The following is a 12,447-nucleotide window of genomic DNA, read 5'->3' as shown; positions in this document are numbered from 1 at the left end:
CTCTTTCCTCTTTTACCTCTTTTCTTTCCTTCATTTAACCTTTTTATTGAAGAAGTGTTTTCTTCAAGATTCTTGTCCTTGGAGCTCATGTCCTGATTTATCAACAGTCTGGATTAGTCAGCCATTTAGAAACCCTGCTAGACCCATTATACTTCTATTCTTGAAATTGTGGGGATTTGAGCCGGGTTTTCTTAAGCTGTCATCATTTTGCAAGCTTATTTTACTGTACTATTTTTCATCCAGGTGTGAACATGTAACATTATTTGTTTTGATAGACAAAAGCCTGAATGGAAAGGATGAAACCACAAAAGATGTTGCAGGGTCTTTTCAGAAAACTGGCTGTTGCCCTCATGTGACCTAGCACACCCCCCACCAGGTGGTATTAGGGGAAGCGGGTAGGACACAGTTTCTCAGTTTCCCTTGAATTCTTGGGTATAGAATTTGTTGTTGTTGTTGTTTACAGACAAGAAAATATAGGAGTGAAAGACTAGGTGATTTGACAGAGGACTTTCCTGCTATCTTGTAGCTGAGCAGGATCCAGGTGTTCCTGGTCAGCTCACTTCAGGTGGGCTCTGTGGTGACTAACTGAAGCACCACAGCAAGACTGAGATCTCAGCCTGAGCCCTGCAAATGTTATCTCATTCATTATAATATCTGGTTCCATTCTGAATCAGCCCTTTCTGGAAAGTGTTACTACACCACCGCAAAGAAATGCCAGGTGTGGATGTCTGGCACCAGAAACAACTTTCAGCAACTCAACTGCCTGGCAGCCTCCTCTGAGACATGTGAAGCTCCAGCAACAGTGAACAACATATTGGCACATGCCCTACTCCGTAAGACACTTAACATACTTGTTTCTGTTGACTCTGCAGGGCTTTGGGTACCAAACCTTCTTGGATTGAAGGGCTTGTCCATGCCATACTGCACACAAGCCAGGTGAACGTGATTGCAGTAGATTGGGTTTATGGGTCTACAGCAGCCTATCCCTCCGCGGTGGAAAATGTCACACAGCTGGCCCTCTCCATCTCACAATTCATCAGCAAGCTCCTGGTAAGCAACTGTGCATTTCCAGTGGTGGGGAGAATTTTCCAGCTATGTGTAAACTCTCCACGGAACGTTTGCACTGCAGACCCAAGCTGCAGAGTGTGGGAGTTCCTGGGTATGCACCACATTGTGCACAGTCACACATTTCTATCCAGAAATATTATTCCATATATATTCAATATATTCATCAATGACCTGGACAAAGGGACAGAGTGTACCCTAGCAAGTTTGCTGATGATACAAAACTGGGAGTGTCTGACAGGCCAGAAGGCTGCGCTGCCATCCAGCATGACCCAGACAGGTTGGAGAGCTGGGCAGAGAGAAACCTAATGAAATTCAATAAGGGCAGGTGTAAATACTGCATCTGGGGAAGAACAACCCCATGTATCAGTACAGCTAGGGGCTGACCTGCTGGAGAGCAGCTCTGGGGAAAAGGACCTGGGTGTCCTAGTGGACAACAGGCTGACCATGAGCTCTGGAGAAGAGGAAGCTTAGGGAGGATCTCATCAATGCTTATAAATACCTAAAGGGCAGGTGTCAGGAAGATTGGGCCAGACTCTTCTCAGTGGTGTCCAGTGACAGGACAAGGGGCAATGGGCACAAACTGGAAAACAGGAGGTTCAACCTAAACATAAGGAAATACTTCTTCACTGTGAGGGTGCCAGAGCACTGGAACAGGCTGCCCAGAGAGGTTGTCAAGTCTCTATCTCTGGACACATTCAAAACCCACTTGGATGTGTTCCTGTGTGATCTCCTCTAGGTGATCCTGCTCTTGCAGGGGGGCTGGACTAGATGATCTTCAGAGCTCCCTTCCAACCCCAAACATTCTGTGATTTTATGATCATGCCCCCACACTCTTGTGCACCATATGCCCTCCCATTGTATGGCACTGCATCATGCAGACCAGCCTGCACGCAGCTGGATTTCTTTGGATGAGGTCATCTCACATCACACCTAAGGCAGTGCTTTACCTGGAAGTTCAGCTCATGGATAAATCCTTAGTCTCCGAAAATATAATCTTAAAATACTGATCAGGATATTAGTGCAATGGTGGGATAAATTAAAAAAAAAATTCTCTCCTTTACTGATAAAATTATTCACATAGTAAATACTGGTCACTCATCTGAGAGGGGAAAATTCAGTCTGAAGCAAGCTGTGAAAGAGAAAGCTGGAAAGCTGGAAAGAGAAGCTACAGGCTATAGTTATGAACAGGAGCATCTGACCAACCTGGTTAGGGTTACACTTGCATCTGTGAACCTGAAGAAGGGGTCTGAAAAACAGAAACATCATTGCCACATCTATGTTGTTCCCCACCATACACCTCAAAAGCAATCCTATGTTAGAAGAGTTATGGAGCCATTTGGTGGGCTGGGACAGGGTGTTTCACCTTTCTGCTACAGCAACATTAATTTGTATTATCATCAATCTGCAGGCCCTGGGAGTCTCAGGGACATCCATCCACATCATTGGGGTAAGCCTTGGCGCACATGTTGGGGGCCTGGTGGGGCACTTCCATGGAGGTCAGCTGGGACGGATAACAGGTATCACAAAACTGAGTCTTGGGTCCTCATCTGCTCCCTCTTCAAGGGAGAGAATTAAAGACCAAGGAAGGGGAGTAATCTATAGTGATCTTTTAATTGCATAAGGGCTCATTAGATCCAAGCTTACAGGCTTCTTCCTAGCTTCAGAAGAGCCTGACAATGCCTTTCCAGCCATCAGTGCCCTCCACACTGCCAAAAGAATGCATGCATTGGCATCATGCTCCACCTGTGCTCCACTCTTCAACTGGTGTCAGCTTAAAAGAACATGAGGCCTCCTGACTAATGACACCCCACAACACCCACATGCTTTGCTTCCCCTTTATAGCATGTACACCTCTGTGGTTCTTAAAATTAAAGCCCACAGTGCATGTCATTGTAGGGGAGCAGCAAGAGTGAGCTGCTCCACAGGAAAAAGTGAGCTGAGAGCCCAGGGTGACAAGTTAGGCAGGGCCAGTGGCCTCACTGACATGGGGGACAGTCCGATTGTATCTGGGTAAGGAGAGTTGAGCAGGTCCAGTGACAGGAACCAGGGTCATCCACAGCCCAGTGATCACCGGGCAAGTCTGCAGTGATGAGGCAAGAACAATGTCGAGCCAGGAAGTCAAGTCAACAAGATAAAAGCAGGACCAGCAAGGACCCTATAACACACCCCAGGCAAGGAAGAAAAGCAGGAGCCTCAGCCAATGTTGGGAGGCCCCAGATGAGGCTTCCTGCTGTTCTCTCCCACAGGTTTTCACAGTAGATGGTCTAAGGTTGCTCGGCTGTACCAAATCAGAGCTGACCTTAAACCGAGTGAGCCAGACTCCTGGGATTGAGGAAGAGGTGGCAGTGGGGGAATTACAGAGAAAGATGATTAGAGGCTGATCGTGGCATTTAGAGCTTTTGGGTTCACTCGGGGCCTTGTTAGCCTTTAGTTATGGACCATGAACAGAGTCACAGAATGATTTAGGTAAGAAGGGACCTGGGAAAGTCTCTAGTCCACCACCTCTCCACTCAAAGCAGGGCTGCCTTCTAAGTCAGATCAGGTTGTTAAGTTCTGGGAATCCCCAGGGATGGAGATTCATTTTTATAGGATGGAAAATGCCACCAAGAAGGAACAGACATAAAGGCTCCAGTAGAGTGACCATAGCTTCATGTTGTTCTGTCCCACAGGGGTATCCTCAAGGAGGGTCCCACTGCACACTCAGCAAGGCAGTCCAGAGAAATGTTGGATCAGCCTTCACATGTCACAGCTACCCACACTGCATGAAATACAGGCATTCCCTAGCAGGAGCTGAGTTTCATGCCAGGCCCTTTTTTAAGCTGTGAATCAAAGTTTACATTAGGAGAGACTTGGAGTAACCACTCTCCTGCACCAGGATTTTATGATCAGCAACATCTTCAGGTGAGCAGAAGCAGACACTTTCCCAGGAAACAAGGGTAATTAACTTCAGAGTCAGAGACTTTTCCCCTTTGTGTTGTCTACATGTAATAAAAGCTCTGTAGGTTTATTTATTCCATTAATTTTTAACTCTGCCAAGACACAACCCTTTTTCTGCACTCCTGATTATCCTATAATTTCATAGGCGCACTGGGCATTACAGGTTCCAGTTCAGATTTAGGAGCATGAAGACAGGTAGAATTAGATCCAAGATACATCTGATCTCATCTCCTGCCTCCGCACACACATGCATACACACACAGAGCAATGTGATCCCAGAAGCATAATTTGCTGATGTGTTTTCAATCACCTAAGAAGAGCTGTGGAGCAAAACCAGAGTGAGTCTTGGAGATCAGAGCACAGACCTTATCTTTGTGAAGTGAGTTCCTTTAGCTCATGCCTATTCCTGGGGATATCTCCCTGTGCAGGAAAGCAAATGGTAGAGGAACTGAAATGAACAGCCCATATCCAAAATTGGTGAAGAGCAATTTGTTTCAATAATTGTAGAGGAAATGGAAAAGCCTGAAGGAATTCAGTTACATACTTTATAGCTTCAGGAAGTAGTTTCCTTAGCTGCCAAGGATGTACATCTCAATGGACTTTATGCAGCTTGTGCTTGGAGGAGGTAAGCACAGAGAATAGAGGACAGAAACATGCTTGCCTCAGAGCTGTTCTAGAATTGACTGCTGCTCATATTAGGTGTTTCTCCCTGCTCAGGAAGAACTTCAGGCTCTACCAAATAACACTTTTCAGTATCTCTTAAAGCCTTTAACTAAAACTTGGTCTGTAGAAGCAGGAGGGGAACCTTTCAGCTTTTTGTATGTGTCCAGATTAAAGAACATAGAAGCAAAATTAAAGCAGTAAATTCTTTTGACCACTTGTCCCATTATTAACTTTTATTTATAGAAAGAATTAGGAAAGAATCTTTTTTCCTTCTTTCCGTTTTCCTCCTTCCCTTCCCTCTCACAAATGCAGACCGATCAGTTTGTATGCTGTTGATATTGCCTTCTCCACAGAGAATTAATGGGACTGAGCCCAAGGCTCAGTGAAACTTAGCTCTGAGGCAGAGCTGCTCCTTAAACGATTGTTGTTGCTTGAGGAGTGAAAAAAATCTTGTGAGATCACTTCTCATAGAAAAGTAAACAGGATAAACCTCAACTAGAAAACAACAATATCTTTAACCTGATCCTTGGTATTGCCTAGGATAATTTTCTGTATTCCTTTGGCTCCCCAGCGCTGCAAGTTTTATGCAAAAATATAGATGGCTGCTTAAGGACTCAATTTTATTTGCAGAGAGAGGGCTCAGAAGCCTCTTCAGTTGAAGGATGTTTGATAGTATCAAACCTTTGTAATGCATGGATTGGTTAATGCCTGGGATGATGAATTCATCACCTACCTGATGATCTTCAGTGACATTTCTTAGACTGTAATGCTAATACAGACAACAGTACAATTAGGGAAGGTGTTAATGAGTTTGATTTTCTTTCACTGAAAATCCAAAAGACACTGCACCCACTCTGTCAGAGGTATTTGAAGCTCAGTCATGGCTTTACAGCTCAGAAACTTGACGTAGAAAACTTCTAAAGAAGAGTGGAACAGTAGAGGACAAGGAAAGGAAGATGTAGTGGAAGTTAGCGGGGGCAGAAACCATTCTGGGGCATAATCAGTGCAACCTGGGAATAATTTATCAGTTTTGCCTAGCATCATTTTTAAAGATTGGTCCATAAATAAGAAAAAGAGGGGCTGAAGAGCACTTTTTTTTGAGGCGTTTGATTTTGTTACAGGTCTGGATCCTGCAGGCCCAAAATACACCAGAGCCAGCCCTGAGGAACGCCTGGACCCTGGGGATGCTCTCTTCGTGGAAGCCATTCATACCGATGCTGACAGTAAGCTGGCTTCTTCTTCAGCCCGTGCTTCTATTCCTCCTGCCATCAGCATTGCTAAGGAGTGTGTAGGTCATTGTCCCTTTTATGCCAGATTGCCATGAGTTCACTTGCACTTTCAGAAAGTTCCTTAAATAGAGAACCTTTAATGATGAATCCATACCCCAGATCATTTCACAGCAACAGACAGGTGGAGGTTAGACAGAGGGCAATCTTCCAGCAAGTATTGTTTCCTTAACCCTGCAACATGCAGAATCAGCTGGGCATGGAATTTACGTGTCTGGTCTCACTTTGCTTTTTCCCACTTGACATAAGAAAGGTGCCACTATGAGTGCTGGTGGAAAGTAACAGAGTCATCCAACAGCTGGTGCAACCACAAAGTAACTTTTCTACAGCATTTAGGGTCTATGTAGGCAGATCATGTGCTAAAGAATAATGTGGTGCCTTTGAGTCACACCTCTTGCCTGGAGATCATGAAAACGTCTACCAACATAACTCTGAATCATGCCTCATAATCCACCTTTAAGATTGTGGTCATTTTTGTTCTCCTTCATACAAAAACAAGAACCTGAGTCATAGAGGTGGTGATTAAGCCACAGTTCCCAGTCATTTGTGATGGAGAAGTCTAGAGCACTCTCTGCTCCATGCAATAAACCTGCACAATGCAGATGTCTGGGAAGAGCAAATCCATCCTTGCTGTCTCCAGCACTGGAGCTGGGTCCAGCACTACTGATGTTCAGCCAATTATTGGGGCCTGTCAAACACCACATAGGGTAAAGCCTATAGAAGAGACGAGCATGAGACTGAAGTGGCATTTCACTTCCTTTCAGATTTTGGGATCCGGATTCCTGTAGGCCACATCGATTATTTTGTCAATGGAGGAAAAGATCAGCCAGGATGCCCCCGATTCATCTCTGCAGGTGAGGGCACTCTGTGGCCAAGCAAAGGGCTTTCATGGCCATTTAACAGCCTGTGAAAATGCTGTTTAGCAGCAAGCTCCTGCTACAGTCAAGGGCAGACATTAAAGCAAGACAACATGTAAAGATACATGGCAGCAGAGATTCATGGCCGACATCTCATCTCAGCAGTACAACAAGCAGATAAAATTAAAATCATGTACAGGTCAAGCATCTTGGCAGCACCACTGTCAAGAGACACGATTTTGGTGACTTCTGTATGAGCCAAAACCCTAGTATCAGTAAAATTTGCACCAAAGTTTTTTGCTAGGAAGGCTCTTAGGTACTACTAGCAAAAGCTTATTTTGGTTTTCATGCTGCAACCTCTGTCTATACTTAGAGACAGCTTCTACAATTGCTGCCTTTTTCCTTCTGGAGGATAGGACTTTACACAGTAAATAGTGTGGGTAAATATTCAAATATGTTCTGGATGAGCCAGCTGCATTGAGGGTCAGGTTACAGGGGACACCTATGGTACCTCACTTCCCATAGCTGGGATCCCAGTGCAGGTCAAAAGCTGTTGTACCCCCTTGCAGAGAGCTTGGGGCCGCATTGATGGTACCCTGATAGAGACACGGCAGCCCTGTGGTCCCCCTCTTCTGGGAGATTCTGTTTGTCTGGGAGACACACTTCTAACTTCCTCCATAATTTCTCTTGCAGTGGGATCTTGGCTTGTAGTCAGAGAGATGCTCTGCAAAATGTTATTAATAGGAAAGTGGTGTGTGTAGAATCAGTAAGACTGTTTTTTGACTCCGTTCCTTGAGAATGTGCAGAAAGACTGAAGCTAACAGAAAGGCTCATGGCTGCTTTTCTCTGGGTGCATGTTTTTCTTGCAGGGTATAAGTACCTGATCTGTGATCACATGAGGGCAGTACATCTCTACGTCAGTGCCTTGAAACATTCGTGTCCGTTGGTGGCCTTCCCGTGTGCAAGTCATCAAGATTTTTTAAATGGTCGTTGCCTGGACTGTGGTGACCCCTTTCCATTCTCCTGTCCCAGAATAGGTACAGTACCAGCATGAGACCTTCCTGGAGCAGATAACAATACATTCCTGATGGGTGTCAGTGCAGAGCACACTACGCAGTTCAGATTTCTCTGAGCAGGATTTGCTTTGGAATTCTTTGGAGATAGTGAAAAAGCTGTTTAGTTTTCAGCCTTCGATAGAGACTGTCTAAAAGCTCATACGTTGCCCAAGGTAGAACACTAATATCTTGAATATTTCTAATCTTTAAACATTTAATAGGGCCTACAAATTAGTTGAAAGAGAGTTTCCAGAATCACTTGCCTAACAAGTGGGCAATTAGCTCAAAAAGTGTCTTGTTTAGAGAAGCAGCTGGAAATTTTAGCCAAAGCCTCAAGTCCCATTCTTCTACAAGCCAGTCACTGATGCTGTGTCACTTCCTTCTCATAAATTCCTGCCATGGCCACCCCAAAGATGAACTCTGCCTGGACTGCCTCTTTTAGGCTTCTGAAACTGGACTGTGGCACAAGGAGAAGTGTCCTCTAGTGCTATTTGCAGTCTGGTACCAGAGAAATATAAAGAGAGACCTCTTTTGGTATAGGTGGGCTCAGATCAGCCACCCCTTCCCCATCTCACCAAGCCATATTATCAGCTAGTGGTGCAGGCCTCAGGTTATGGTGGTCTTCTCACTTGACCAAGAAATTCAACTTCCCAGCGCCTTGTGTTTGCGTTGTCGTTTACAGCTGCACAAAGTTTCCTGACTTGGTAGTCTTTAGTCTTGCTCATTTTGCACAGGTGCAACCAATGACACAGTTTGTTAGCAGAGGAATGAAAGGAAGCCACCAAGAGGTGCTCTGATGATGATTACCTGGGGTAGTCAGAACAGGTTTTCTGAGGGGATGTTAACCTGTCAAACAGACACCACAAACCTGTGCTTGCTCTCATTTGCACTGGTATAAATAAAGGGTCTGTCCACCAAGCCAGCAGAGTTGGGTGGGGAGAGTGGAGGTGAATTGGGACCAATTATATTTCTGTTCTAGGTCATTCATGGCTTTCCCTGCACTGACTTTATTTCCTCCTGCAGGTCTGCTGGAGCAGGCAGGTGTCAACATGAGAAAGCTGTCCAGGGAAGTGAAAGTTTATTTAATGACCAGTCCCTCAGCCCCATTTTGTGGTAAGTAGCAATGAGAAAAACTGAGTCAGAAGGGGGATGACCGAATGAGGCAGATTCTCTGGGGAGGCCAGGTAGTTACAACCCACCATCCCCGTCAGAATCAGCTGCTGTGTCCCAGATGGCCTGAGACACCCAGCTGAAGACCAATAACCCTGCACGTTTCCCCCATAAAGCCCTTTCCAATGGGTTTATTAGTGTGGGCACAGCCCTGGATTAAGACAGCCACATGGCTTCAGGACTGGAGGAAAGGGTAGTGAAAATGCCTGTTTACACTAGACTCTGCAGACCTGCCTGCTGTGCCACTCATACCACAGAGACTAGTTTCTTCCTTATGTCTGTCTAATATGCTTTCTGCTGGTGGGGCTAGGGAATGAGCGTTAGAGGTCTTCCTTTGGCAGGGGTTGGTCCAACTGATAGTACCTGCCCTCACCCCCACATACTTTTCCTCTTGCTCAGTCCATCACAGTCTTGTTGAGTTCCACTTGCAGAAGAAAAGAAACACAGTCACCAGCATTGAGATCACTTTCTCCAGCAACAGCACCAAGGACACAGCGAAGATCACCATGTGAGTGACAGTACATGCTTCTGGCCTGTTTTATCCCAGCTCCATGAGTAAGGCTGTTTATACCAATCCAGGAAAGGCACAGCAATAGCACATCTCCCTGAGTGCAGTCACTATGTGATGAACCACAACCTTTCTTCTTGAGCCCCTCCACATTTACCTTAAATACTCTGAAGAATCAGGCATGTGCTACCATGACATGGTAACCCTGGCTAGGTCCACCTCTTCCCTGAGTGCACAAAGCAGTAGGTGTACTCCAGGATCCCCAAAATTGCGTACTTTTGCCTTGCTACGCTGGTTCCTTTTCCACAACTTACCCTTGCCTGGTGCCAATTCAAACCACAACCACTGTTAGATAGTTATTAGCACGACTCTGCCAGACAGAGATGGCTACAGCAAGACCCCAACCCCTAGAGGTTTGACTGATGGACTTGGTGGCTTAGACATTTCTCTTGATGCCCAACAGGACAGCAGCTGCAAAGAGGAGGAGACAAGTGCATCTCTGCACGGTCAGAAATGTTTTCAGTAGCTCGTTACCACTGCAGTAATGAAGCAAAGCACTTGGGCTGCCTTTTTTAAGACCAGGGGGCAGGGGACCAAGACCACATGTATAGACAGACAGATCTTTCTTGAAAACACCAGCCTTCTCCAAACTGTATCTGAATTAAAGAACCAGACTGTTCCACAGCCCTTGCCTCTGGGGGATCTCCCCACCACAGAGAAGTTCTGCAGAAGAAGTCTTCCTCACTTCTTCCTACACCTTCCTGCCCACTGCTGTGAGCTGGGAGCTGCAGTGTAGGCAGCCAGCTAGCACATGCTGCTGGCTGCCTCAGGAAGCAGGAAAACAGTTGGCTAAAGAGCCCCAGCCAGCTCTTCTAGGATCAGAGGGCTTCCAGTGCTGGCTCCCACACAGTCCTTACTGCTAAGCCAAAACATTGAGACCTGAAGCCAATTGCACTGCTGCTTCAGTCCTGGGCACCAGGAGGTAAAGTTGAGAACCAGGGAAGGGGAAAGCCACACTCCAGGGTGCTCTCCAGTGTGACATAACTGCTCAGTCACAGATTTACAGCCAGGCATTGCAATTTGGATTTTATACTCCAGCCTGGTGGAGCTCAGTCTGTTGAACCCCTCCCTGGCTCAGAAGCCAAATCCTTTTCCAAAGATGCAGGAGGGAGGAAATCATAACACTGAGGTGAAGGCAGGATCTGTCATTTGCTAAGGAAGACATGCATTGTGTCCTTTTGCAGTGCTGGACACAGGGTTTGATGGGTGCTCAGCAGGAGGTCTGCAAGCACTGAGGGAAAGGCTGCCTGGGGACAAGCAGGCAATCCCGAGGCTTTGCTTTACCCTCAAGTTTTGATGAGACAGTAGAGCTACAGCAGAATAACCTATCCAGAGATAGCCGTACCCTGGAAGAAGAGCAGCTGTGTTTCATTTAAGTGCCTTCCTAAGAAGCACAAGGCTCAACCAAAACATTTGCTTACAGCAATAAACCTACAGATTTGAGAGTATAAAATTTAAGATATTCCTTTTAATTCACTGTGTAGCAAAGAAATTTCCTCACTCGAGGTAAAGTCCTCCAGTGCAGTCACGCTCAGAGTGTCAAACGGGCATCTAAACATAGATTCTCACCTCACAGTTCAGACACTGATCAATCACTGGCTCATTTCAGGTGATCTGACACACATGTCATCCTGCAGTTCCCCAGAAGTGCACAGGGACTTGGGAGTGTTCAGCCAGTCTCATGCCTTCAGCAAGTGATTCGCACAGTCGTGTCCTGCCTCACATTGACCTTCTCTTTTCTCCCAAACATGGATTCCAATCTCGCTCCTCAGGATGCTGTTACCCCACACGTTGCTCAGAGTGCCCTGAGAGACATGTCCCCAAGCCCCATAGCTGCCATGGGGCTGACAGAGTAAGGAGTTTGCTACACAGCAGACTGCCCAGCTGCATTGCCATTGCTCACACATCACACATCATCATCCCTAATATCCAAGAAAACATACTTCTGAAACCAGCCAAGAGTCACACAGAATCACACAGAATTGCCTAGATTGGAAAAGAACTTTAAGATCAAGTCCAATCATTAACCCAACACTGACAAGCCCTTGACTAAACCATGTCCCTGAGCACTATGTCTACATGACTCTTAAATCCCTCCAGGGATGACTCCTCCATGACAGCCCTGGGCAGCCCGTTCCAATGCCTGAGAATGCCTTCAGTGAAGAAATTCTTCCTCAGATCCAATCTAAACTTCGCTTGGCAAAATTTGAGGCCATGTCCTCTTGTCCTGTCACTTGTTACTTGGTTGAAGTGACTGACCCCCACATCTATCCACCCTCCTTTCAGGTAGTTGTAGAAAGTGATAAGGTCTCCCCTGAGCTTCCTTTTCTCCAGACTAAACAATCCCAGTTCCCTCAGCCACTCCTCAGAAGACATGCTCTAGATCCTGCACCAGCTTCTGGACATGCAAACCTACGACATACAACCATCCAGAGGCTGTGTGGGGTTGGATCATATGTCAGTCCCAGGAGTGATTTTTTTCAATCTGCTTAACCTTACTGTGTTCCTCTGTCCTAGGGCAGAGCTGGATCCTGCCTGTGGACAACATGTAATAGAGAGATGGCCTCCCCTCTGTTTTCCATTTGCTAGCCATTATTCACTTATATAACCACAATTCCATCATGCTTCCTATTTTTGGCAGCTTCAAGCCAGATACAGACATAGTCAGACACAGAAAACCTCCAGCATCTACCGCTGCAGTCTAAGGGAGGGACAGGATGTACTGGTTTGGGTTGGCCACTTTGGCCTAGGAGGATGTCAAATGCAGCTGTCAGCCTGCTCCCAGGAGCAACTTTGGCTTGCAGAATTGTAGACTCTTCCTGACCCTTTTGTCACCTCTCCCC

At 46.1% G+C, this 12,447-nt stretch overlaps 1 protein-coding gene across 1 annotated transcript in view; it reads left to right on the top strand.

Annotated features, from left to right (window-relative positions):
• Nucleotides 1-12,447, top strand: part of PLA1A (phospholipase A1 member A) — a 17,648-nt gene that overhangs the window by 2,391 nt on the left and 2,810 nt on the right. The window contains exons 3-9 of the mRNA XM_010169360.1: nt 873-1,050; nt 2,477-2,585; nt 5,790-5,891; nt 6,719-6,808; nt 7,681-7,848; nt 8,890-8,979; nt 9,436-9,544. Coding sequence (XP_010167662.1) covers nt 873-1,050; nt 2,477-2,585; nt 5,790-5,891; nt 6,719-6,808; nt 7,681-7,848; nt 8,890-8,979; nt 9,436-9,544 — 846 coding nt within the window. The remainder of the gene's footprint in view (nt 1-872; nt 1,051-2,476; nt 2,586-5,789; nt 5,892-6,718; nt 6,809-7,680; nt 7,849-8,889; nt 8,980-9,435; nt 9,545-12,447) is intronic.

The sequence above is a fragment of the Antrostomus carolinensis genome, unplaced genomic scaffold, assembly GCF_000700745.2.
Source record: "Antrostomus carolinensis isolate BGI_N321 unplaced genomic scaffold, ASM70074v2 scaffold9046, whole genome shotgun sequence".
NCBI classification, from domain to species: Eukaryota; Metazoa; Chordata; class Aves; order Caprimulgiformes; family Caprimulgidae; genus Antrostomus; species Antrostomus carolinensis.
This window is presented reverse-complemented; position numbering and strand designations above follow the sequence as displayed.